Source organism: Saccharomyces cerevisiae, chromosome VIII (genome assembly GCF_000146045.2).
Source record: "Saccharomyces cerevisiae S288C chromosome VIII, complete sequence".
Lineage (NCBI taxonomy): Eukaryota > Fungi > Ascomycota > Saccharomycetes > Saccharomycetales > Saccharomycetaceae > Saccharomyces > Saccharomyces cerevisiae.
Window position 1 is genome coordinate 85,414 of NC_001140.6, and position 26,211 is coordinate 111,624.

At 37.0% G+C, this 26,211-nt stretch overlaps 14 protein-coding genes across 14 annotated transcripts, besides 10 other annotated features; 8 read left to right on the top strand and 6 right to left on the bottom strand.

The window, feature by feature from the left end:
- Positions 1 to 125: part of a long terminal repeat (Ty3 LTR) that runs on past the window's edge.
- Positions 126 to 496: a long terminal repeat (Ty4 LTR).
- Positions 126 to 6,348: a mobile genetic element (YHLWTy4-1; Ty4 element, LTR retrotransposon of the Copia (Pseudoviridae) group; contains co-transcribed genes TYA Gag and TYB Pol, encoding proteins involved in structure and function of virus-like particles, flanked by two direct repeats).
- Positions 496 to 1,737, top strand: YHL009W-A (gag protein; the record flags this gene model as incomplete). The annotated part of the gene is made up of 1 exon (NM_001184403.1): positions 496 to 1,737. One exon carries the CDS (start codon positions 496 to 498, stop codon positions 1,735 to 1,737), a length of 1,242 nt encoding a protein of 413 aa, NP_058134.1.
- YHL009W-B (gag-pol fusion protein) lies at positions 496 to 5,905 on the top strand (the record flags this gene model as incomplete). The annotated part of the gene is given in 1 exon segment (NM_001184404.2): positions 496 to 5,905. Coding segments are annotated over 1 exon segment (5,409 nt in total).
- Positions 5,978 to 6,348: a long terminal repeat (Ty4 LTR).
- A 10-nt stretch (positions 6,349 to 6,358) lies between these two features.
- Positions 6,359 to 6,686: a long terminal repeat (Ty1 LTR).
- A 140-nt stretch (positions 6,687 to 6,826) lies between these two features.
- Positions 6,827 to 6,977: a long terminal repeat (Ty1 LTR).
- Positions 6,978 to 7,213: 236 nt separating this feature from the next.
- On the bottom strand, positions 7,214 to 9,097 carry YHL008C (uncharacterized protein; the record flags this gene model as incomplete). The annotated part of the gene is made up of 1 exon (NM_001179088.1): positions 7,214 to 9,097. The coding sequence occupies one exon, from the start codon at positions 9,095 to 9,097 to the stop codon at positions 7,214 to 7,216; it is 1,884 nt and encodes a 627-aa protein (NP_011855.1).
- A 607-nt stretch (positions 9,098 to 9,704) lies between these two features.
- On the bottom strand, positions 9,705 to 12,524 carry STE20 (mitogen-activated protein kinase kinase kinase kinase STE20; the record flags this gene model as incomplete). The annotated part of the gene is made up of 1 exon (NM_001179087.1): positions 9,705 to 12,524. The coding sequence occupies one exon, from the start codon at positions 12,522 to 12,524 to the stop codon at positions 9,705 to 9,707; it is 2,820 nt and encodes a 939-aa protein (NP_011856.1).
- Positions 12,525 to 12,929: 405 nt separating this feature from the next.
- On the bottom strand, positions 12,930 to 13,382 carry SHU1 (Shu1p; the record flags this gene model as incomplete). Its single annotated transcript, NM_001179086.1, has 1 exon — positions 12,930 to 13,382. The coding sequence occupies one exon, from the start codon at positions 13,380 to 13,382 to the stop codon at positions 12,930 to 12,932; it is 453 nt and encodes a 150-aa protein (NP_011857.2).
- Positions 13,383 to 13,414: 32 nt separating this feature from the next.
- Positions 13,415 to 13,807, bottom strand: YHL005C (uncharacterized protein; the record flags this gene model as incomplete). The annotated part of the gene is made up of 1 exon (NM_001348872.1): positions 13,415 to 13,807. One exon carries the CDS (start codon positions 13,805 to 13,807, stop codon positions 13,415 to 13,417), a length of 393 nt encoding a protein of 130 aa, NP_001335738.1.
- MRP4 (mitochondrial 37S ribosomal protein MRP4) lies at positions 13,806 to 14,990 on the top strand (the record flags this gene model as incomplete). Its single annotated transcript, NM_001179084.1, has 1 exon — positions 13,806 to 14,990. The coding sequence occupies one exon, from the start codon at positions 13,806 to 13,808 to the stop codon at positions 14,988 to 14,990; it is 1,185 nt and encodes a 394-aa protein (NP_011859.1).
- Positions 14,991 to 15,234: 244 nt separating this feature from the next.
- Positions 15,235 to 16,470, bottom strand: LAG1 (sphingosine N-acyltransferase LAG1; the record flags this gene model as incomplete). Its single annotated transcript, NM_001179083.1, has 1 exon — positions 15,235 to 16,470. One exon carries the CDS (start codon positions 16,468 to 16,470, stop codon positions 15,235 to 15,237), a length of 1,236 nt encoding a protein of 411 aa, NP_011860.1.
- Positions 16,471 to 17,198: 728 nt separating this feature from the next.
- On the top strand, positions 17,199 to 18,557 carry HSE1 (ESCRT-0 subunit protein HSE1; the record flags this gene model as incomplete). Its single annotated transcript, NM_001179082.1, has 1 exon — positions 17,199 to 18,557. The coding sequence occupies one exon, from the start codon at positions 17,199 to 17,201 to the stop codon at positions 18,555 to 18,557; it is 1,359 nt and encodes a 452-aa protein (NP_011861.1).
- Positions 18,558 to 18,863: 306 nt separating this feature from the next.
- On the top strand, positions 18,864 to 19,678 carry RPL14B (60S ribosomal protein eL14 RPL14B; the record flags this gene model as incomplete). Its single annotated transcript, NM_001179081.1, has 2 exons — positions 18,864 to 18,992; positions 19,391 to 19,678. 2 exons carry the CDS (start codon positions 18,864 to 18,866, stop codon positions 19,676 to 19,678), a joined length of 417 nt encoding a protein of 138 aa, NP_011862.1.
- A 494-nt stretch (positions 19,679 to 20,172) lies between these two features.
- Positions 20,173 to 20,197: a centromere (CEN8_CDEIII of CEN8).
- Positions 20,173 to 20,290: a centromere (CEN8; Chromosome VIII centromere).
- Positions 20,198 to 20,280: a centromere (CEN8_CDEII of CEN8).
- Positions 20,281 to 20,290: a centromere (CEN8_CDEI of CEN8).
- Positions 20,291 to 20,641: 351 nt separating this feature from the next.
- OSH7 (oxysterol-binding protein related protein OSH7) lies at positions 20,642 to 21,955 on the top strand (the record flags this gene model as incomplete). The annotated part of the gene is made up of 1 exon (NM_001179131.1): positions 20,642 to 21,955. The coding sequence occupies one exon, from the start codon at positions 20,642 to 20,644 to the stop codon at positions 21,953 to 21,955; it is 1,314 nt and encodes a 437-aa protein (NP_011863.1).
- A 457-nt stretch (positions 21,956 to 22,412) lies between these two features.
- Positions 22,413 to 22,709, top strand: QCR10 (ubiquinol--cytochrome-c reductase subunit 10; the record flags this gene model as incomplete). The annotated part of the gene is made up of 2 exons (NM_001181426.1): positions 22,413 to 22,418; positions 22,482 to 22,709. The coding sequence occupies 2 exons, from the start codon at positions 22,413 to 22,415 to the stop codon at positions 22,707 to 22,709; spliced, it is 234 nt and encodes a 77-aa protein (NP_011864.1).
- Positions 22,710 to 23,398: 689 nt separating this feature from the next.
- LEU5 (coenzyme A transporter) lies at positions 23,399 to 24,472 on the top strand (the record flags this gene model as incomplete). Its single annotated transcript, NM_001179132.1, has 1 exon — positions 23,399 to 24,472. The coding sequence occupies one exon, from the start codon at positions 23,399 to 23,401 to the stop codon at positions 24,470 to 24,472; it is 1,074 nt and encodes a 357-aa protein (NP_011865.1).
- Positions 24,473 to 24,614: 142 nt separating this feature from the next.
- On the bottom strand, positions 24,615 to 25,904 carry TCD1 (tRNA threonylcarbamoyladenosine dehydratase; the record flags this gene model as incomplete). Its single annotated transcript, NM_001179133.1, has 1 exon — positions 24,615 to 25,904. One exon carries the CDS (start codon positions 25,902 to 25,904, stop codon positions 24,615 to 24,617), a length of 1,290 nt encoding a protein of 429 aa, NP_011866.1.
- Positions 25,905 to 26,211: the final 307 nt, after the last annotated feature.

Genomic DNA, 26,211 nt, shown 5'->3' on the forward strand with positions numbered 1-26,211 from the left:
CGGAGTGTCTTGACAATCCTAATACAAACAGTCTTAGGGAAGTAACCAGTTGTCAAAACAGTTTATCAGATTAATTCACGGAATGTTACTTATCTTATATATATTATATAAAATATGAATCATACTGTTGGAACGAGAGTAATTGATAGTGACATGAGTTGCTATGGTAACAATCTAATGCTTACATCGTATATTAATGTACAACTCGTATACGTTTAAGTGTGATTGCGCCTATTGCAGAAGGAATGTTAAACGAGAAGCTCAGACAATACTGAAGCGGTGTTAAAGACCTATTAGTTGAACATGTTATGGTAGGTACATATATGAGGAATATGAGTCGTCACATCAATGTATAGTAACTACCGGAATCACTATTATATTGGTCATAATTAATATGACCAATCGGCGTGTGTTTTATATACCTCTCTTATTTAGTATAAGAAGATCAGTACTCACTTCTTCATTAATACTAATTTTTTACCTCTAATTATCAACATGGCGACCCCAGTGAGGGATGAAACAAGAAATGTTATTGACGACAACATTTCTGCGCGGATTCAATCGAAAGTCAAAACAAATGATACTGTCAGACAGACGCCATCATCATTAAGAAAAGTTTCTATTAAAGATGAACAGGTGAAACAATATCAAAGAAACTTAAATAGGTTTAAAACCATACTAAATGGTTTAAAGGCAGAAGAGGAAAAACTTTCTGAGACTGATGATATTCAGATGCTAGCTGAAAAATTATTAAAACTCGGAGAAACCATTGACAAGGTTGAGAATAGGATTGTGGATCTAGTTGAAAAGATACAATTATTGGAAACAAACGAGAACAATAATATATTACATGAACATATAGATGCTACAGGGACTTACTATTTATTCGATACGTTAACTTCAACCAACAAAAGATTCTACCCTAAGGATTGTGTTTTTGATTATAGGACTAATAATGTCGAGAACATTCCTATTCTCTTAAACAATTTTAAAAAATTCATCAAGAAATATCAATTTGATGATGTCTTTGAAAATGATATCATAGAAATCGATCCTCGTGAAAATGAAATCTTGTGCAAGATAATCAAAGAAGGACTCGGTGAAAGTTTAGATATCATGAACACAAATACAACTGACATTTTTAGGATAATCGATGGTTTAAAAAACAAATATAGAAGTTTACATGGTAGAGATGTCAGAATTAGAGCCTGGGAAAAGGTTTTGGTTGATACAACATGTAGAAATTCCGCATTGTTAATGAATAAACTTCAAAAGTTGGTACTAATGGAAAAATGGATTTTTTCTAAATGCTGCCAAGATTGTCCTAATCTAAAGGATTACCTACAAGAAGCTATCATGGGAACCTTACATGAATCCTTAAGAAATTCTGTGAAACAACGTTTGTACAACATTCCACATAACGTAGGAATTAATCACGAAGAATTTCTAATCAATACTGTTATTGAAACAGTAATTGATTTGAGCCCAATTGCAGACGATCAAATAGAAAATAGCTGCATGTATTGCAAATCTGTTTTCCATTGCTCAATTAACTGCAAAAAGAAACCAAATAGGGAACTTAGGCCTGACTCGACCAATTTCTCAAAAACCTATTATCTACAAGGTGCACAGAGACAACAACAACTTAAGTCCAGTGCAAAACGAACAAAAGTCTTGGAACAAGACACAAAAAAAGTCAAACAAAGTGTACAACAGCAAAAAACTGGTAATTATTGATACCGGTTCCGGCGTAAACATTACCAATGACAAAACCTTACTGCATAATTACGAAGACAGTAATCGCAGTACACGATTTTTTGGTATTGGGAAAAACAGTTCAGTGTCTGTTAAAGGGTATGGCTATATAAAAATCAAGAATGGTCACAACAATACTGACAATAAGTGTTTATTGACTTACTATGTACCGGAAGAAGAATCCACTATAATCAGCTGTTATGACTTAGCCAAGAAAACCAAAATGGTTTTAAGTCGAAAATATACCAGATTGGGAAACAAAATCATAAAAATTAAAACCAAGATAGTTAATGGTGTCATTCACGTAAAAATGAACGAGTTAATTGAACGTCCTTCCGATGATTCAAAAATAAATGCAATAAAACCTACTTCTTCTCCTGGATTTAAACTAAATAAAAGGTCTATTACCTTGGAAGATGCTCATAAAAGAATGGGCCATACAGGAATTCAACAAATTGAAAATTCCATAAAACATAATCATTATGAAGAATCCCTTGACTTAATCAAAGAACCAAATGAATTTTGGTGTCAAACCTGTAAAATCTCTAAAGCCACGAAAAGAAATCATTATACCGGGTCTATGAATAATCATAGTACTGATCATGAACCAGGATCATCATGGTGCATGGATATATTTGGCCCTGTATCAAGTTCAAACGCGGACACTAAAAGGTACATGCTTATTATGGTGGATAACAACACGAGATATTGCATGACCTCCACACACTTCAATAAGAATGCTGAAACTATTTTAGCTCAAATCAGAAAGAATATTCAGTACGTGGAAACACAATTTGACAGGAAAGTCAGAGAAATTAATTCAGACAGAGGTACTGAATTCACAAATGATCAGATAGAAGAATATTTTATTTCAAAAGGAATACATCACATACTTACTTCTACACAAGATCATGCTGCTAATGGAAGAGCAGAAAGATACATCAGAACAATAGTAACTGATGCAACAACACTCCTAAGACAAAGTAACTTAAGAGTAAAATTTTGGGAATACGCAGTAACTTCTGCTACCAATATAAGAAATTGCCTGGAACACAAAAGTACAGGTAAACTACCATTGAAGGCAATCTCACGTCAACCTGTTACAGTGAGATTAATGTCATTCTTACCATTTGGCGAAAAAGGAATAATTTGGAATCATAATCACAAAAAATTGAAACCATCTGGACTTCCTTCTATAATTCTATGCAAAGATCCAAATAGTTATGGATACAAATTCTTTATACCATCCAAAAATAAAATTGTCACATCTGATAATTATACAATTCCCAACTATACGATGGACGGTAGAGTAAGAAATACTCAGAATATTTACAAGAGTCATCAATTCAGTTCACATAATGATAATGAAGAAGATCAAATCGAAACGGTCACAAACTTATGTGAAGCTTTGGAAAACTACGAAGATGATAATAAACCAATTACTCGCCTGGAAGATTTGTTCACAGAGGAAGAGTTATCTCAAATAGACTCAAACGCAAAATACCCATCTCCTAGTAATAACCTAGAAGGGGACTTGGATTACGTATTTTCTGATGTTGAGGAATCTGGAGATTATGACGTTGAATCTGAACTTTCAACGACAAATACTTCAATCTCAACTGATAAAAACAAAATTTTGTCAAACAAGGATTTTAATTCAGAACTTGCATCGACTGAAATATCCATCAGTGAAATCGATAAGAAAGGATTAATAAATACAAGTCATATTGATGAAGATAAGTATGATGAAAAAGTCCACAGAATTCCATCGATTATACAAGAGAAACTGGTAGGAAGTAAAAATACTATTAAAATCAATGACGAAAACAGAATCTCCGACAGAATTCGTAGTAAAAATATTGGGAGTATCTTAAACACTGGACTCAGTAGATGTGTAGATATCACCGATGAATCTATTACTAACAAAGATGAGTCAATGCACAACGCAAAACCCGAACTAATTCAGGAGCAGTTCAATAAAACAAATCATGAAACTTCGTTTCCTAAAGAAGGGAGCATTGGAACAAATGTAAAATTCCGAAATACAGACAATGAGATTTCTTTAAAAACAGGCGATACGAGTTTACCAATAAAAACTTTAGAAAGCATTAACAATCACCATAGTAATGATTATTCCACAAACAAAGTTGAAAAGTTTGAGAAGGAAAATCATCATCCGCCCCCGATTGAGGACATTGTGGATATGAGTGATCAAACTGATATGGAATCAAACTGTCAGGATGGTAATAACTTAAAAGAATTAAAAGTCACCGATAAAAATGTACCAACTGACAATGGAACAAATGTGTCACCAAGGTTGGAACAAAATATTGAAGCATCTGGATCACCAGTACAAACAGTTAATAAAAGTGCCTTCTTAAACAAAGAATTCAGTTCTTTGAACATGAAAAGAAAACGGAAAAGACACGATAAAAACAATAGTCTAACAAGCTATGAATTAGAAAGAGATAAGAAGCGTTCAAAAAGGAATCGAGTGAAATTAATTCCAGATAATATGGAAACAGTTTCAGCACAAAAAATTAGAGCCATATATTATAATGAAGCTATTTCAAAAAATCCTGACCTCAAAGAAAAACATGAATACAAACAGGCATATCATAAAGAATTACAGAATTTAAAAGATATGAAGGTATTTGATGTCGATGTGAAGTACAGTAGATCAGAAATCCCTGATAATTTAATAGTACCCACCAACACGATATTCACAAAGAAAAGAAATGGGATTTATAAGGCTAGGATAGTCTGCAGAGGTGATACTCAGTCACCAGACACTTACAGTGTAATAACTACAGAATCTTTAAATCACAATCATATTAAGATATTCTTAATGATTGCAAACAACAGAAATATGTTTATGAAGACCCTGGATATCAATCATGCATTCCTATATGCTAAATTGGAAGAAGAAATATACATCCCACATCCGCATGATAGGAGATGTGTAGTCAAGCTAAATAAGGCGTTATATGGTCTAAAACAGAGTCCTAAAGAATGGAATGATCATCTAAGACAATACTTGAATGGAATTGGACTGAAAGATAACTCTTATACTCCGGGATTATACCAAACCGAGGATAAAAATCTAATGATTGCAGTCTATGTTGATGACTGCGTAATTGCGGCAAGCAATGAACAGAGATTGGATGAATTCATAAACAAATTGAAAAGTAATTTTGAACTGAAAATTACAGGAACATTAATAGATGATGTACTCGATACAGATATATTAGGAATGGATCTAGTATACAACAAAAGACTTGGTACTATCGATTTAACATTAAAATCATTCATAAATAGAATGGATAAAAAATACAACGAGGAATTGAAAAAGATTAGAAAAAGTTCAATTCCGCATATGTCAACTTATAAAATAGATCCTAAGAAAGACGTACTGCAAATGTCAGAAGAAGAGTTTAGACAAGGTGTTCTAAAGCTACAACAATTACTAGGTGAACTAAACTATGTCAGACACAAATGCAGATACGACATTAATTTTGCTGTTAAGAAAGTGGCTAGACTAGTAAATTACCCACATGAAAGAGTCTTTTATATGATTTACAAAATAATCCAGTACTTGGTTCGGTATAAAGATATTGGAATACACTATGACCGAGACTGTAATAAAGACAAGAAGGTTATTGCTATAACTGATGCATCAGTTGGATCAGAATATGATGCTCAATCAAGGATTGGAGTTATATTATGGTACGGTATGAATATTTTTAATGTTTATTCTAACAAGAGCACAAACAGATGTGTATCATCAACAGAAGCAGAGCTTCATGCCATTTATGAAGGCTATGCAGACTCAGAAACGTTGAAGGTAACATTAAAGGAGCTAGGAGAAGGAGACAATAATGACATTGTCATGATCACTGACTCAAAGCCAGCCATTCAAGGATTAAATCGCAGCTATCAACAACCAAAAGAGAAATTCACTTGGATAAAAACTGAAATAATAAAAGAAAAAATTAAAGAGAAGAGTATAAAACTGTTAAAAATTACCGGCAAAGGTAATATTGCTGATTTACTAACAAAACCAGTATCAGCATCTGATTTTAAAAGATTTATACAAGTATTAAAAAATAAAATAACATCACAGGATATTTTGGCCTCAACAGACTATTGATAATTAATTAATGAAGTTCTAAACACACAATGAATATCTGTTGAAGTACAATAATATATCTTTAAGGGAGCATGTTGGAACGAGAGTAATTAATAGTGACATGAGTTGCTATGGTAACAATCTAATGCTTACATCGTATATTAATGTACAACTCGTATACGTTTAAGTGTGATTGCGCCTATTGCAGAAGGAATGTTAAACGAGAAGCTCAGACAATACTGAAGCTGTGTTAAAGACCTATTAGTTGAACATGATATGGTAGGTACATATATGAGGAATATGAGTCGTCACATCAATGTATAGTAACTACCGGAACCACTATTATATTGGTCATGATTAATATGACCAATCGGCGTGTGTTTTATATACCTCTCTTATTTAGTATAAGAAGATCAGTACTCACTTCTTCATTAATACTAATTTTTTACCTCTAATTATCAACACATACTGTAGAGTGGGTGAATTTTGAGATAATTGTTGGGATTCCATTTTTAGTAAGGCAATAATATTAGGTATGTAGAATATACTAGAAGTTCTCCTCGAGGATTTAGGAATCCATAAAAGGGAATCTGCAATTCTACACAATTCTATAAATATTATTATCATCGTTTTATATGTTAATATTCATTGATCCTATTACATTATCAATCCTTGCGTTTCAGCTTCCACTAATTTAGATGACTATTTCTCATCATTTGCGTCATCTTCTAACACCGTATATGATAATATACTAGTAACGTAAATACTAGTTAGTAGATGATAGTTGATTTTTATTCCAACATATATGATAGCTGATTTTTATTCCAACAATTTATACGCTTGGGTGGATATCTAGGCAAGAAGGGCCTTGTGTTTTCTCAATATTATGGTACATCACAAATAAAATTGAGCAGCGATATGTTCCGAACACATGCCGTTACCTGATGGAATGAGAAATAGGTCTATTCTATCGATCTTTATCTATATTACTGGTATATTATGATGTATGACGTAAAAAGATGTAGCAAAGAATGGCAAAAGCTATCAAAAATTTAATGAAACCTAAAACGCAAGGATTGACAGTGATGTAATAATGAACGAGGGCATATTGAAGTTTAAGATTTAGTTTAGTGACACTGCTTAGGCAAAATACTATTCTAAAACAGATATGATTTTCGTTCACGATGCAAAAGGTTTATATAAGTTATTTAATAGTAAATAAAAAAACATGCAGACGCATAAGTCACCATTGACTCATGCTTATTATTATATCCAATGATTTATTTTTTTTTGTTTTCGTTGATATCGCGGGCATCTTAACTCTTCTGGTCATAACTGGGGGGATGTGTGACGATTATAAAAGTTTTTGGGCTCAGTAATTTTTTGCCGCCTTGTAGTGCTGTCCAGGTCCTCTTTATTTAGGTTAACAATTCCGGCTACATTATTTGCTGTAATTCTAGCATTGCGGTTTATGCCAACAGCAGCCATTTTTTTGAGTAAGTCATCTGGGCTTTCTGCATCCTTGCTTGAGTGAAATTCTTTCGACACCGCCCTAAACAGTCCGCCCAACGTGGTACTGTTTGCTTTACGTAATGAATGAGCATCGTCTGTGTATGCTGGAGACGAGGCGGGAGCGTTATGAGGAAAAGTATCCTGTGTCGTTCTAGGTAATATCGGAGGCGTCACTTCCCTAGAAGATACATTTTCAGCAAGATGGGTAATTATTTTTTCTAGCCTGGTACCTGGTTTATTTTCCAAAATATTATAACCACCATTTTTTTCGTACTCCTTTTGCTCACGATCTTCTTCAGTTTTCACTAGCCTTAACAGGTTATCATCCTCCTTTTTTTTATTCTTCACGTACGCGGAGTTATGTGTTTCGGCTCTTCTTAAGAAAAGCTCATTTTCCTTAGGGTCGTAAGTTGCATCTTCAATCGTTTTTTCTCTTTCTAGCGGTTCCCCCATTCCCCTTACAGGAAAGACACCAGGCGGCGATCTCAAACTGTGGCGCTTGTTAATACGGTGCCTGTTAATAGATTTGATCGAGTGATTGTGAGGCAGATTGTGAGGCAACCCCAGGTGTGGAGATCTTGTCGTAGAGTTACTTTTAGGTATGAATTGTACGGGTTCTCCCAAGTCCGATTCCATTGTAACATTGTCGGAAGTTATAACTGATGAAGGTATGGATCGAAGCGAATTTAGACTTCTGCCGGTGAAATAGCTCGAGTTATCGTGATTTGTATTATAAATGCTTGCAAAGCCCTTTTCAGTAAGGTTTTCAAGATCTTCACCGGTTTCAGTTGCATCATCGTCACACTCATTTTTTTGTATTCTTACAACTCTTGAATCCATATTCAGTTCTGGTTGCTCATCTCTTGCTTCGTATTCTGGTAAAGATAATCTCTTTCTATCACGTTCCACAACCACCAAATGTAAGTAGAAGGGAACGACTGCACTAAAAAAGAGTCCTCCAACGATGTTACCTAAAGAAGCGGGAATTAGTAGTTTCCATATATATTTACCCACTGAAACATTTGCACCGTTAAGCATTGCAATGAAAGATGCAGACATATCTCCGACTACATGTGTAAATCCGATACCAATAAAGTCAATGATAGGGAATGACATTAGAATAAACTTCACATGAATAGGTTTTGCCATTAACTGTAAATATATGGCTAAACAAACAAAAAAATTGCACGCTATTCCTTTTAAAAAGGTTTGGACGAATGAATATGAAACTTTTTGTTCTATGATTTGCCGTGAGCCTATTATCCAAAGCTTCTGAGAACTAATACCAGAAAGATGACCAAAAAGATATGAAACAAAAAGTGAGCCAGCAATATTACCTAACCAACTGACAACCCACGAAATCATCAAATCATAGATAGTTACTGCTTTTCTCAGAACTCCAACGGAGAAAAATAGGATATTAGAGTTGAAGAGGTCAGCACCCATCATTACTACATAGAATAGTCCCATGGCGAAATTAACACCAGTAATAAGATTCACAATACCCGGGTTTCGTGCGACTATGTCAGGATCTTCGGAATATACCGCTACCAATAGGAACGAACCACTACTAAACAGAACGCCACCAAGTATGGAATTTATTAGCAATGTATCTAGTTGCAGTCTTGCTTTCTTCATTGCAGTGGCCACCACCGCTAATGCAGTTTCATGTGGTGTAAGATAGTTTGAGTCGTCAACCATTTTTTCTAACAATGCCTTTAGAAAATCCTTTCCGTCACTGTTCCATGAAATAATCTTGTTAGTTTATGAAAATAAAAAACTTCACTCAACTGGAAAATTCTAGAAGACGAGAGAGGATGTTATATCGGTAGGAATTTCTCGTATATGTGGGAAATAAGAAACAAGCGTAATTCTCTCAGCTGAACAAGAACTGACTCCCATGGTATTTTTTTTTTTCTACTTCTTTTCTTTTCCCTGAATTTGCGGGATAATATAGTTCGTGCACTAAGGACAATATTACGGATATTTCCAAAATTGGATAATACCTCTCCTTCGTTACATAGAACGCAGACAGATGTTCGTGTAATGGTACCCGACACTCGATGAGACTTTGTTATTTTTATACGCCTGAAATTAGGAAGAATTTGAGTTGGTTTCAATATTCCTCAGTTTTAAGCAAAACTGTTGTCGTGATTTATTTAAATTTCGTTAATGAAGTTGTGAATTAGAGTGGGATGTGTTATAAAATGTCCAAATATACACGATAAGATATATGAAAAGAATTTTTATGCCAGTCACAACTGTGTATATACTTTGTCGATAATAAGGTGTACCCTGCTTGCTACGTTTACTTTTGTTTATCATCTTCAGTTACGTCCAAATTTACGGTTTCTTTGCTATCGTTATTGTCGTCACAATTGTTTGTCTTATTAATATGCTCGTTGTCGTTATCGTCGTCATTATCTTCATCAGCATCCATGTTCTCAGCTACTTTCTTCAATCTTGCTAACTTGACTAGCGGGGCCAATGAGGAATTGGCTTCAGCTATCTCCGTGATATATTCATCATGAAGCAATTCCGTAGCGCTTGCTCTATCTTCGGGCTCCACACATAAACACCAATCAAGGAATTTTTTCAAGCTTGACGATAGATTCTCGGGTTCCTTTAACTTGGGTGTACCATTTGTAGCAATTAAATACAGTGCTCTTAGCGGGGTTTCATTTAAATATGGAGGCTCCCCCTCGATCATTTCAATGATCATGATACCCAACGACCAGATATCTACTTTTGGGCCATATTCTTTCCTAGAAACCACTTCAGGCGCCATCCAATAAGGCGTTCCCACCATAGTAGTTCTTTTCAAGTTCAATTCATTGATTTGAGCGCAAAAACCGAAATCCGTTAACTTAATATCCCCTTCCATGGACAATAGGATGTTATCGGATTTGATATCTCTGTGAAGAACACCTTTAGAATGTAAAAATTCCAACCCACTCAAAGTTTCTCTACAAACGGCACCAATTTGACCTTCTGTCAAAATACAATGGGTGACCACATCAGTTAAGGAGCCACCTTCCATGTATTCCATAATGACCCAAAGGTCGCCTTTTAAAACGTAAGAATCAATGAAATTAACTATATTAGGGTGTTTGCTACCCTTCATGACCAGAATCTCATTGATGATTAGCTCCTTTTTTGGTTGCTTTTCGAGATTCATTTGCTTAATGGCCACTGAGACATTCGTACCTATTTCATAAGCAGTATAAACACCACCTGATGCACCTTGACCAATTTTTACTAAATTGGCATATTTTGTACTTGGGTCACCGTCTGAGCAAATTTCGTTCAATTTGGCATATAGTTGTTTTTTACGTCTTTCCCTTTCCTCTCTCTTTTTCTCATTTAATTCTTTAGACAAGCTTCTTGCTTGAGCTGGCTTCGAAGTAGGTGTCGTTACCGTCTCTTGCGCCGGCGCTTTTGGCGATTGAGCAACTTGCTGTGGTGTGTGAGCTGTGGAGATGATTGGAGACGTTTTGGATTTGGTTGGAGGTATTGGTGGTAGTGGCTGCTCCTCTTTTTTTAAAGTGGCATTTCTTGATATTGAGGACCTGTTTGGGCTGGTCCTGTTCGGAGTTGTAGGTGCATGAGTCTGCTTCAAGGGCGAAACATTGGCGGCAGAATTCATGACGGGTGATTTTATAATTGGAGCTGAAGCGGACGCAGAAGATGGGGGCTTAGGAGCCGGTCTACTTGGTATGAATTTCCCGTTTGCTGAACTAGAATCTGTATTTAAGGTTGGAGACATGACGTGATTGGACATTGGTGTACCTGTTCTGGAACCGTAATTGTGCGAATCACTTGTCGACGGAGGAAATTTATTGAATGAGTTTGCAGGCGGTGTTGAAACTTGAGGACTTCCCGGCAATCCTGTGGTTGTGTTGAAAGTCTTGAACATTTTATCTTCACCGTTTGTTTCCGTGACATCCTGATAGAATTTGACAATATCCATGACTGCTTGCATGTTTTGCTGTTGTTCTCTTTTGGAAATACCACTAGAAGTCAACAATTTTTCCCATTCCTCCGGCAAACCTGTGTACTCACCAGTCTTGGAGTCCACGCCCACATGGTGGATATGCTTGGCATTGTATGGCGTAGATATCCTCAAAGCGGTGGTTATAGAAGATGAGGAAGAATTATTGGACGACGATGAGGCCCTTTTATCATCCTGAGAATTTCTCTTTATATTCTGTACAAAGGACGTAAAGACATCTTTCATTCTTAGTGTACCACTATTTGAACCGCTTTTCCTTTTTTTCGAAGAGGAAGAATAATACGATTTTTCTGTTTGCTTTTTAGGTGGAGAGGAGTTTTTTAAAGGATTTTTCGAAGGAAAGCTTTTTTTCACAGAAACCGGTTTACTTTTTGCTTCAGGCTTGGACGGTTTAACTTTTGGTTTATGTTGCTTATGCTTAGGGTTCGAAAGCGAATGGGAAGCTGAATTGATCTGTCTTGGCGTGGTTGTCATCGATGGTTTAGAGATAACGGGAGTGGACACTGGTGTAGCCCTTCGTATATCAGTGGAGCTCTTATTCGAGTTTACTGTGGAAGATGCAACTGGCTGCTGGTGCTTCACTGTCGCGTTATTTTCTATAGTTTCTGTAGAATCTGTTAACGACAGTTTTGATAGTAAAGTGTCATTAAACTGGTGATCTGACTCGGACGCATTTATGGTAGAAAATGTGTTGTCAGCAGAATGATCCGGGGTTATATTGCTGGTATTTATGTTTGGAGTGACTGCTTCTAGAGATTTGGTTTCATCGATGTTAGAATGAGGACTCATGGATGAAGACATTCCACTGATGACAGAGGAGGAAGATACTCGGGTAAATTGAATAGGATCATCTAGTGAAACGACATTATTGTCATCATCATTGGTTGTCTCCGCGTTCTTCGCAGGATCCATGGATTTGTATCCACCAGCTTCATGGGCAGCATTAGTGCCTTTTTGTAAGGCATTGACGTTCAAAGTTCCAGTGGTCCTTGGTAATCGTAATCCATCGCCGCCATCGCCATTGCCGCCCATGGCCCTTTCATTGTCATTGCTGATACCGTTATCAAGACTGTCCTTGTCTGGTAGTTCCGATACAGCAGATGGATCATTGCTCATTTCTTGTATTAGTCGAGGATCTTGTGGGATATTTAGGATGGGGTGTGAGGCAGTGAAGGGAAGAAGTTTGGGTTGCTTGCTACCTCGCTCTAATTGTACGTACGGATGTATGTCTTTAAGAAAGTATGTAAGTGTGTGTAGTATGTGAGTATCTATGTAAGCATGCGTTGCTAATGCGAATTTACGGATGCCTCTTTTTGGTTTCGTATTTTTCCTCTCTGGCCAGGTGACTTTCTGAATTTTTCAGCTGCCAAAAGCGGTAGACTTTCGAATTCCCTCTCTTGGCCGTGTTTCGGGCCACGAGGCGAAAATTTTTTTTTTTTAATCGAAAAAAAAAGGAAAAAAAGATTAACGTTTCTTTTTCGTTCTATCGTCTTCTACGATATCGCATGTAACACAATGCAGCTATCTGATAATATGGTCCCAGAATCGCAATAGCCGGGCAGGCACGCTACTAGAAGGCGGTTCTGGATAGAATTCAACTTTAGATGGCAGACTGAGGCACTGCCGTAACACAAGGCTAAGTAGCCGCAGCTGTTGCGGTCCATCTTGTGTCGCGGTGAGATCCCACAATCCATAGACGAGTACATTAGAGTATTGCGGACCATTCGCCTGCGCTTGCATCCGGGTGAGGTACATGTATAAGTACTTTACCCGGCCCAAAAAAACTACGGATACCCGCTCCCGGCTTGCCACGTGACCTGCCACAGTGTTCGTAGTCACGTGCTCCTTCAGTCCTCCTAACTCTACGTACTTCCTGGCAGTGTCTCCAAGGACTATCACCAGTACGTTTGGGCTTGACTGATCCAGGCTCCAATCGCTTTCTACTAGCTGTTGCAACCGCTCTTCAAACTGCATATTGTATCCTGCTGCTGCTGTTGTTGCACCCGTTATTGCACCTGAGCATTAATATATGCGTATATGTATCTATCTATGTATATGTGTATGTGTAATATGTATACGTTTATGTTAATGCATAAACTGTAATGAAACGAATACTCACCCGCTTGCTCTCTCTCACGTATAACACACGCATACTGCCCTATTTTCCTGTTTATCTCGGTAAGAAAAGGCCGTGCCGGGTCAGAAAAGAGTGCAAGAAAAAAATCAATTCGGTAAGTGAATCCGAGAGATGAAATTTGTATGTCGTAGGTCACTGCTATATTTGATGGTAAATAATAATCAGTTCTGGCAAGTGTACATACGCTCGAGAGCCTGATTATCGCGGGGCACAAATACAGGTGATTCGAGAAATAAAAAGTGAGAAACGACTCTTTTCTCATGCAGAGACACGTTTTTGCGAGGAATTTCAGACGTCTTTCCTTATTGAGGAACCCTTCCCTTACCAAAAGGTTTCAGTCGTCAGCATCCGGTGCGGCCAACACCCCTAACAATAACGATGAGGTGATGCTGTTGCAACAGAAACTTTTGTATGATGAAATTAGATCAGAATTGAAGTCTCTATCTCAGGTACCAGAAGATGAAATATTACCTGAGTTGAAAAAGTCATTAGAGCAAGACAAACTCTCTGACAAAGAACAGCAGCTGGAGGCTGAATTGAGTGACTTTTTCAGAAATTATGCTCTGTTGAACAAGTTGTTTGACAGCAAGACATTAGATGGACAATCTTCTACAACGACAGCAGCAGCCACGCCAACCAAGCCTTACCCTAACCTTATACCTTCGGCCAATGACAAACCATATTCCTCTCAAGAACTTTTCTTGCGTCAACTAAACCATTCCATGCGTACCGCTAAATTGGGTGCCACTATTTCGAAGGTTTACTATCCTCATAAGGACATTTTCTATCCGCCCCTCCCAGAAAACATTACTGTTGAGAGCTTAATGTCTGCTGGTGTTCACTTGGGCCAGTCTACCTCACTTTGGAGGTCTTCCACACAATCCTACATATACGGTGAATATAAAGGTATTCACATAATAGATCTAAACCAAACTTTGTCCTATTTGAAGAGAGCCGCCAAGGTAGTAGAGGGCGTTTCGGAATCCGGTGGCATTATCCTATTTCTGGGTACAAGACAAGGCCAGAAAAGAGGGCTCGAGGAAGCTGCTAAGAAGACACATGGTTATTATGTGTCTACCAGATGGATCCCGGGTACTTTGACGAATTCTACAGAAATTTCAGGTATCTGGGAGAAGCAGGAAATCGACTCTAATGACAATCCCACCGAAAGAGCGTTATCACCGAATGAAACATCAAAGCAGGTTAAGCCTGACTTGCTGGTCGTATTAAATCCCACAGAAAATAGAAACGCTTTGTTAGAAGCAATTAAATCAAGGGTCCCAACTATCGCAATCATCGATACTGACTCCGAACCTTCTTTGGTGACCTACCCTATCCCAGGTAACGATGATTCATTGAGATCTGTCAATTTCTTACTAGGAGTCTTGGCGAGAGCTGGCCAAAGAGGCTTGCAAAATCGCTTGGCCAGAAATAACGAAAAATGAACACTTTTATTTTCTTTTGGCTTGTTAACCTAAACTTGTACATATGCCCATATATCCTTAAATATATATATATAGCCAACCCGAAGACGCTAAATAAACGCATTTTTTTTTTTTTTTACAGAATTATTACTTTCGTACTTGGGTTTATGCTTCTTATAACAACAACTATGAGCTATACCATGTTAACTTGGCCTTCATACAGGGGGGAAATCATATGATGATACGTATTCTCCTTAAGATACGTTTATTCACACTTTTCCTTAGATTCTTCATTTTCAGCGCTCTCATCAGAATCACTGTCACTTCTTTCGTCCTTTTGGATACCTTGCCATATCAATCTGTACAAGATTCTAAGAATTAAAAACAGCCAATACAGGTTAACTAATTGTAACGCAGCAATTAGTACAAATACAATTGGCAACGAAATCCAACATTTGTATTGTTGTGTGGCAAAATTCAACACATAATTACCTTCATGACGGAATTCTGTTAAGACTGACCATAATATTCTGATATTCACGACATGGCGCAGATAGATCCAAAAGAACACGAACAAGCCGAACACAAAGGGAGTAAATACAGAATTCAGATAGTTTAATGTCTTAGACAAAGAAAGGAAAAAATCTGACACATCCATAGTAATATAGATAGCCAATCCCATTTTGGTAAAATGGAAAACATATGATGACCAAATTAATAATAATGTCACAATGTGATGAAAAACCAATTCCTTGTAATCCTTTCTTGGCTTTTCTAATTGTAGAACAAGAACACAAGCCTGTTGCGCCCAAAATGCCGCTTGACCCAAGTAAAATATCTTAAACAAGAACGGATTGGTTATAACAGGATATGTTCTGTACATTGGTTTTGTCTTGAACAACCACAAATCACTATGGTACATAATATAAAGACCAAAGGGCCCTGAAACTCCGCAATAAAATATGGCATACATTTGTTCTAGCATACGCTTTTGACGATGCTCGGAAGTAACATTTAGGTATACCGTGAATGGTCGAATTACAACATCCATCAAAAACTCACGTAAAAATGTGAAGAAAATCATGTAGAAAAACACAAAACTCAAATCTTTGATACCTTTTGCATATGAGTCTGTGCCATCAACTTGATATGATATGGCTACGAACATGTGCAGCGGGTTTGATTCTGTTCTATTCCCAGATAAAAAGTACGCGCTATACACGCATACAAGTATGAAGAATGGTGTCAACCAACTATGACGGTAATTCATTTCTCTATATGAAAACCAAACCTTCCACAGTAGGTCACTATCCTTTTTAGAGTCACCAGTCAAGGCTTTCATCCTTTTTTTGGCCTCATTTTTAGAGGCAGCACTTTCAGGCATGGCTGCAAAGCCAGGAACTGTATCACCTAAATCAATTTTACCCACGGAAGAGTTTCGTCTTCTTGTTTTTGCATTAACAACTAACCTATCGATAGATTTGTCCGTAGCTGATGTCATGTTGTCGTTATTTCTTCAGTTTCTCTGTATCTTGGAGTTCACTCTCAACACTGTCTAATATACCTTGCCACTTTAGATAGACAAGCAGTCAGATCAATTGAGACAACCTTACGAAATCGTTTGGCAAATATCTTGACCTTCTTAGTACAGGGCTGCAGTTTTCCTTGCCTTGTTTGTCAAGTGATAGCGCGTAAAATGTTGATGCTGCAATTTGCTTTTCCCGCTAAAAAAATGGAATTTTTTCATCGTTTTTCACTACCCCTGGGCTGCCCTCGGTCAAGAAGGATTTCAAATGGAAGATGACGCATTAGGTAAGTTTAAAGCGTTAAATTCTCTATAAAAGGGATCTCTATTTACCTGTAATATACTATCGATATTAGTCTTGACGGACTGGGGTGTCCCTGGTCATAATACCCTAAAGGAAAAACGACTACGACCTTTGTCGGTCTAGCCGAAAGGTGTTTATATTTATGGAATCAGCAAGTGCAGGAAGATAGCAGGCTCTAAGATTGATTCAAAAGCTAAACCCTACATTACTGCCGCAGAACTTCGGTAGCCTTTGTACGTAATTATATACATTATTCTAATGGTTAACCTCATTTACCGTTATTAGTGATTAGTTAAGAAATTCGAATTACATAAATGAAACGCAATGGATTCTAACTGTTAAATATAGGGGCCATGCCAGAGGCAATGCGTAAATCTATCTAAGGAAACCGTTGACAAAAATGTCATCATCTGCGATTAAAATAAGGAATGCACTGTTGAAGGCAACAGATCCCAAGTTGAGAAGTGATAACTGGCAATACATTTTAGATGTTTGCGATTTGGTGAAGGAAGATCCCGAAGATAATGGACAAGAGGTTATGTCTCTTATAGAGAAGAGGCTAGAACAACAGGATGCTAACGTGATCTTAAGAACCCTCTCTTTGACGGTATCTTTGGCAGAAAATTGTGGTTCCCGCTTAAGACAGGAAATTAGTTCAAAAAATTTTACCTCTTTGTTATATGCGCTCATCGAGAGCCATTCTGTACACATTACTCTAAAAAAAGCGGTGACTGATGTTGTCAAGCAACTGTCTGATTCATTCAAGGATGACCCATCATTACGCGCCATGGGAGATCTATATGACAAAATTAAAAGAAAGGCTCCATATTTGGTACAGCCTAATGTACCAGAGAAGCATAACATGAGTACCCAGGCAGACAACTCAGATGATGAGGAATTACAAAAAGCACTAAAAATGTCTTTGTTTGAGTACGAAAAGCAAAAAAAGCTACAAGAACAGGAAAAAGAAAGTGCCGAAGTCCTTCCGCAGCAACAGCAGCAGCATCAGCAGCAGAATCAAGCTCCTGCTCACAAAATACCGGCACAAACCGTTGTGAGAAGAGTTCGGGCTCTATATGACTTAACCACAAACGAACCGGATGAATTGTCCTTTAGGAAGGGCGATGTTATTACAGTGCTGGAACAAGTATATAGAGATTGGTGGAAGGGAGCTCTTCGAGGAAATATGGGTATATTTCCATTAAATTATGTAACACCGATTGTTGAGCCATCGAAAGAAGAAATTGAGAAGGAAAAAAATAAGGAAGCCATAGTATTCTCTCAAAAAACTACCATAGATCAACTTCATAATTCGCTTAATGCAGCTTCTAAAACGGGAAATTCAAATGAAGTTTTGCAAGATCCTCATATTGGAGATATGTACGGATCTGTAACGCCTTTGAGACCTCAAGTTACGAGAATGTTAGGTAAATATGCTAAAGAAAAAGAAGACATGTTATCCCTGCGTCAAGTCTTAGCAAATGCAGAACGCTCATATAATCAACTAATGGATCGTGCAGCTAACGCACATATCTCACCACCAGTTCCAGGCCCTGCACTCTACGCAGGAATGACTCATGCTAATAATACTCCAGTAATGCCACCTCAGAGGCAGAGTTACCAAAGCAATGAGTACTCACCTTACCCTTCTAATTTGCCAATCCAACATCCTACGAATAGCGCAAATAATACCCCACAATACGGTTATGATCTTGGATATTCAGTTGTTAGCCAACCACCACCTGGTTATGAACAATAGCCCTTCAACTTATATAGCACCTTTACATATCTTTAATTTTTACGAAGAGCATTTTATTCAACTTTTGTACCTTTAAAGACGGTTTTCAGCCCACACATTTTTTGTTATTTTACACCACACAGTAAAACTTTCTTGCTTTTTTTTCTTGAGACTCCCCGACCATTGTTCGATATTCCAATTTTCGCAATCTTCAGAAAAGGGTATCCTAACATTCTAAATTAATAATAAAGAAGAGAGGCTACAAGCATTTATTAGTGTGAAGCATTTAAAGTAACTTCAGGAAATAAACGCGCAAATAAACCAAAAATGTCCACTGATTCTATTGTTAAAGCCTCCAACTGGAGATTAGTCGAAGTCGGCCGTGTCGTTTTGATCAAAAAGGGTCAATCCGCAGGTAAATTGGCTGCTATCGTTGAAATTATCGACCAAAAGAAGGTATGTTGAACCTAAAACCCACCGTGGACAAACTGAGGAGGAAATTGTAAGGAAGAGAAAGTCCCCGTATGTTCAGGGACCGCCAACGACTTCCTGATTCATGCCTGAATAGTGAAACATGTTAAACAATGAGTAGATGCTGAAATATGCAATGGGACAGAGGGCCGGAGATGTTTCTATTCTTTTTTTGCATAAACAACAGTGAAATTTCTACATATTTTGTTACTGGCAAACTCCTTCCCTGGCAGTTAATAACTCCCATACTTAAGAAGATAACTTCAGCACATGTAGCCATACCTCCTCAATTGCCAAATAATCTTTTCCTGTTTTCAAAGTATTTCAATTTACTAACAACTTTTATGAATAATTTTTTAAATTATTCGTTATAATTACTATAGGTTTTGATTGATGGTCCAAAAGCTGGTGTCCCACGTCAAGCCATCAACTTGGGTCAAGTTGTCTTAACTCCATTGACCTTTGCTCTACCAAGAGGTGCTAGAACTGCTACCGTTTCTAAGAAGTGGGCTGCTGCTGGTGTTTGCGAAAAGTGGGCTGCTTCATCTTGGGCTAAGAAGATTGCTCAACGTGAAAGACGTGCTGCTTTGACTGACTTTGAAAGATTCCAAGTTATGGTTTTAAGAAAGCAAAAGAGATACACTGTCAAGAAGGCTTTGGCTAAGGCTTAAAAAAAGAAGAATAATTCTAAAATCCATAGGTAAGTACTGAAAGCAATTTTGCGTTCCGTCAATGCATATTATATATATTAATCTTAACCATTTATGTAAACAACATATCATTTCATTTTGTTCTGGCCACATTCCCTGTTCCTCTCAATATAGTGATGTTTTATAAGGGATATTCTTTGCGGCTCCATTATAAATACACTTTACCATGAGAGTTTCCTCACCAGCTATATTACTCGCGCCAACTACCATTCGACGCAAGGAACAAAAAAGCATCTAGATAATAGTAGAGAGGTGGTGATACACCCTCAGGTTGCTATGACGATATATTCTCCGTAAATTCTTTCTTACGATTATTCCTTTAGATCGGCAAGAGATTTGGGCTTGAGGAAGCGATAAAATTCTTTGTTGACAAAACTCTCCCTTAGTGCTTGTGAAATAAACATCAATAATCATTTTTTTATTTTTCGCGTTTTTAAGATAATGTCTTAACCAATTTTCTAAGTTCGGAACACAAAACCCAATGTTTAATCATTTTTAATAAACAATTTAGTATATATATTATTTTAATTTTATTAAATTAATTAAAATTAAAAGAATTATTAGTCATGTGATTACCATCCTACTTATTATACTAAATCGTTTTGTGGATGTGTAATTGTTGGAGTTCTTCTTATCTACTTTTTAACTTGTGTGTAATTAGAGCTGTACATTCAAGGTAAGGAATGTAATGCACCAATGATTACCTAAATCAAATTCGAAATATGTATCAGTATATTATAGGAATGTTAATTCGCTCGTGCGTACTAATTTTTCCGAGGTCACTCGCAAATCCAGAATTCTAAAGGATGAAAGTATATTTTCTGAAATCGTCAACAAAGAAGGGATGTGATATATTCAAAATGGAAAGATTCCTCCTTCTTTCATTTAGAAATAGGAAACTAACCAGTAAATTAGAAACAAAGAATGGCTCTCAATAAACTAAAGAATATACCTTCTTTAACAAACAGTTCTCATAGCTCAATTAACGGCATTGCATCCAATGCTGCAAATTCCAAACCAAGCGGAGCAGACACGGATGATATCGATGAGAATGATGAATCTGGGCAAAGTATTCTATTAAATATTATTTCCCAGCTGAAGCCAGGTTGTGATTTATCTAGAATCACACTTCCGACATTTATTCTGGAAAAAAAATCGATGTTGGAGAGAATCACTAATCAATTACAATTCCCAGATGTTCTTTTAGAAGCACACTCCAATAAAGACGGGCTGCAAAGGTTCGTTAAAGTGGTAGCATGGTACCTAGCAGGTTGGCACATTGGGCCCAGGGCTGTGAAGAAGCCCCTAAATCCCATTCTTGGAGAACACTTTACAGCTTATTGGGATTTGCCTAACAAGCAACAAGCCTTTTACATTGCAGAACAAACGAGTCACCATCCTCCTGAATCTGCGTATTTTTACATGATTCCAGAATCGAATATTAGAGTTGATGGAGTTGTTGTGCCAAAATCGAAATTTTTAGGAAACTCAAGTGCTGCAATGATGGAGGGGTTAACTGTATTGCAATTCCTTGATATCAAGGATGCAAATGGTAAACCAGAGAAATATACTCTATCGCAACCAAATGTTTACGCAAGGGGAATTCTGTTTGGCAAGATGAGGATTGAATTGGGAGATCACATGGTCATTATGGGTCCTAAGTATCAAGTGGATATTGAGTTCAAAACAAAGGGCTTTATTTCTGGTACCTATGATGCAATTGAAGGTACAATTAAGGATTACGATGGTAAGGAATACTACCAAATTAGTGGTAAGTGGAATGATATTATGTATATCAAAGATTTGAGGGAAAAAAGCTCTAAAAAGACTGTTCTCTTCGATACTCATCAGCATTTTCCTCTAGCTCCTAAAGTCCGCCCATTGGAGGAACAGGGAGAATACGAATCGAGAAGGCTTTGGAAGAAGGTTACGGATGCGCTGGCTGTACGTGACCATGAAGTAGCTACAGAAGAAAAGTTTCAGATAGAAAACCGCCAAAGAGAGCTGGCCAAAAAGAGGGCCGAAGACGGCGTTGAATTTCATTCAAAACTATTTAGAAGGGCAGAGCCAGGTGAGGATTTAGATTATTATATTTACAAGCACATCCCTGAAGGGACCGACAAGCATGAAGAACAGATCAGGAGCATTTTGGAAACTGCCCCGATTTTACCAGGACAGACATTCACTGAAAAATTTTCTATTCCGGCTTATAAAAAGCATGGAATCCAAAAGAATTAGGCTTCTCATTCTATTTTAATTATACTAGTACGATTTCTCACTCTGTAATTTAATATCAGTGTAATATGCACCTAGTTATGGGTAGTTTTTGCTAACGTTACGAGCCGCGAAACTGTCCTCAATCTTCACCACTACCTCTAATGACTGAAGAATGCTATGCGATATAACGCTGTCGCACTTTGAATATATACTTATATTTACATAGTTTTCAAGTGCGTATTACTATTGCAAAGTAGTATTTTGTCACGTGATTTTGATCCAATTAAAACTAAATATGGTTCAACCCGTTGTTTCCGCATCAAAAAACCATACCATTTATCAAGGGGACGGGATATATCACATAACAGTTTGAATGCATAATTTGTTATAGATATCTTCTGGAATAATCTTCACAGCAAAAGCGCAAGTCGAATAATATATCGATAAATACAATCCATAAGACTTAAAACTAACCTCAATGGCGGTAAGTATCCTATCATATTATGTGAGCTAGAACCGAATTAGTATACTAACATTTATAATACAGTACACTTCTCATCTGTCTTCAAAAACTGGTCTACATTTCGGTAGACTTTCTTTAAGAAGTTTAACAGCTTATGCTCCGAATTTAATGTTATGGGGTGGTGCTAGCATGCTTGGGCTATTTGTATTCACAGAAGGATGGCCTAAGTTTCAAGATACGCTATACAAAAAGATTCCGTTGTTAGGACCTACATTGGAAGATCATACTCCACCAGAAGATAAACCTAATTGAAGCCAAAACATCCAACCGGCTGAGTGATTTTATTTATTTGTTTTACGTTCTTTTCTATCATTTTGGAAGAGGAATTAATGCAAAACACATTTGTATTTTTTTTTATTTTTGCATATTCTCGATTATCTATACATATTTTTAAACTGGATCATAAAAGGTATAAAAAGTAATTGATCCATACAACATTTTTAAATATTTACCCCTCTATTTTCAGAATATTTACTAAAACATCAGTTATCAAAGAGTAGGGAAAAGTTAACTACAGGTTTGTTTTTCCTCTTTTTATGTATCTTTTGAGCTTTGTAATTGGGCAGCACATCTCTATGTTTTCAGGGAAACCTATTTCATTCGCCATTTTGATGATTTAGGCATACGCCAATGCTAACGCCGTTTCTTGTAATTTCTATTTTTTCAAATGGAGTACTTTACCTTCCTCCCGCAGCTGGAACTTTCAACCCGCCGGAAGAAAAGACCAAATAATATTATAATTAATATTTAAAACCCTTGAAAGATCATCTCTTAAAATAACCTCAAATAGTGTAAATCCAAGCACTTGAAAACTTTGCCGTTTTAGAACTCGTTAAATCCTTTAAGAAGGACATAACAGCCAGAGTAACAAAATAGTTTGCTCGTGAAAGCACCAGTGAAATTTCTCGAGGTAACTGCTAAAATAAACACAGTTCTTAAGTATGACGCGAGATAGCCCAGATTCTAACGACAGCTATAAGCATATAAACAAGAATACTACACAAAAAACCTCGTTTGATAGAAATTCATTCGATTATATTGTACGATCGGGATTAGCTGGAGGTATATCAGGTTCATGTGCGAAAACACTAATCGCACCCTTAGATAGAATAAAAATTTTATTTCAAACATCAAATCCGCACTACACAAAGTACACAGGCTCACTAATAGGATTAGTAGAGGCAGCCAAGCATATATGGATCAATGATGGGGTAAGGGGGTTTTTTCAAGGCCATTCAGCAACCCTTTTAAGGATTTTTCCATATGCTGCTGTCAAATTTGTTGCTTATGAACAGATTAGGAATACCTTGATTCCCTCAAAAGAATTTGAGTCACATTGGAGAAGGTTGGTGAGTGGTTCACTGGCAGGATTATGCAGTGTTTTCATAACATATCCGTTAGATCTCGTGAGGGTTAGGTTAGCATATGAAACAGAACATAAGAGAGTAAAGCTAGGAAGAATAATCAAGAAAATATATAAGGAACCAGCTTCAGCCACGCTAATCAAAAATGATTATATTCCTAACTGGTTTTGTCATTGGTGTAATTTTTATAGGGGTTATGTTCCAACTGTACTTGGCATGATACCATATGCAGGTGTTTCCTTTTTTGCTCACGATTTACTTCATGATGTGCTGAAGAGTCCTTTCTTTGCCCCTTATTCAGTATTAGAACTTTCAGAAGATGATGAATTGGAAAGAGTACAGAAAAAGCAGAGAAGGCCTTTGCGTACGTGGGCTGAATTGATCTCTGGTGGTCTAGCTGGTATGGCCTCCCAAACGGCAGCATATCCATTTGAAATTATTAGGAGAAGGCTCCAAGTAAGTGCACTGTCACCAAAAACTATGTATGATCATAAATTTCAATCGATATCTGAAATTGCTCACATAATATTTAAAGAACGTGGAGTACGTGGATTTTTTGTTGGTCTAAGCATAGGTTATATTAAAGTAACACCTATGGTTGCATGTAGTTTTTTCGTCTATGAAAGAATGAAATGGAATTTTGGCATTTAATTATGCATCGCATTTTGTTTTATTTGCATATCGCAATGAAACCGTCTATTCGGGTTCTATAGGAAGTACACTGCATTACACTATGATGTAAATAGTATTAATAAATCTATATTCAATATGTTGTATTTTTGATCTCCCATTGCTAAGAATAGTACTCCTCCTCTTTAAAAAGCCTCTCAATAAAATCGAGAACTTCTTCAGAGTATACAGCTGTCAGTTTCTCACCATCCAGCAAAATCCTTTTTTCGTGAATTTCTTGCTCTTCTTTCGTCATCAGAACAACATTGGTTAAGGAGATTTCTTTGTTAGCTTCCCATTTTGTTAGAGCTAGTTTCGTAGAGTATCCGCTAATAGGAGACTTGCCTCTAAACATTTCTTCAACTATATAACCGACCTCTTCTAATCCAAGCAATGACGATCGCTCCTTATTTTCATTCAACCGCGCCATCTGCTTTTGGAAAGTCTCTAGGATGCTGTCATAAAACTTTAACCTATTTTTGACCTCATTTTCTTTCATTGGATAGCCTGACACTTTGGTTAAAATCCATGTCGCAATACTCAAACCAAAAATACCAGGCATGGTCCCTAATTCCGGTAAATGTCTGAGAGCCTCATCTCTGACAGCATTGATTGCACGATGTTCGCAATCTATAGGAGAGAGTATGTCGTCTCGGCGTGGATCGAGCATTTCATTACTAAAAACAACGGAAATCCCCGTGGCGATACCCCTCTTCCTCAATTTTCTTCTTACACAACGAGATATAGGGTCAAATTCTGTCATGGATATGTCATTTATACTCACACGGGTAGGATCTGATTTCGTGGCAACACCCATGGAAGAAATAACATCTATTTTATTGTGATGGGCGTACTCTAATAGGTCTACCTTAGATTCTAGATTATCTAGACAATCCACGATAAAAGTTGGGGACTCACCGTCTGCAAAAATTAAATCGTGTGAGTTTTCTTTAGTCCAGGCCTTGGCCCTTGCTTTTATTTCAGACCAAGGAGCAATTTTAGACAAGTGTTCTTTCAAGCATTGAACTTTGGGCTTTCCAATATCTGATAAAACTGCGCAACAGTGGGTATTCAAAGAGTCGATAGATATGTTTTCTGGATCTATAATCATAATTTTCTGACAGCCTGAACGAATTAACATTGTGCATACCCACGATCCCACTTCTCCAGCTCCGACTATAACTATATACTGTTCTTTGATCTTCCTCATACCTTCTTCGCCAAGAAATGCATAGTTACGAGCCAATTGTTCCCTAAATAAGTGGTCATCATATTGACGAGGTCGCGATACGGTTTTATTCTTATTAGCCGCACATGAAAGTTTGTATTCTTTCCATACACTTTTGGCAAGTTGGGTTGAAAACACCGATATAAGAGCTGTAGTAGCAATTAACTTCCACGTATTATTTGCCATTTGTTCGTTCTGCTATCCTAACTAATTGCAGTATTAATACTTTACTAACGCTAGAAAATTTTTTCATAGTCTTGTCTCTTTTCGCTACTGCATAAAATATGAAAAAGAAATCAAAAAACCTGACAGCAAAATGTAAAGTAAGATACGGGCATTTAGCGTGTCACTGCTGAAGATAACGTAAGACTAAAAAAATTTCAAGATTAATTCCCAACCTATATATATATATATATATATATATACTGTTTAGATCAAGTATATCTTCCTGCTAAATAATTAATATGCTCGTATGTAGAAAACAAAAAAGAGG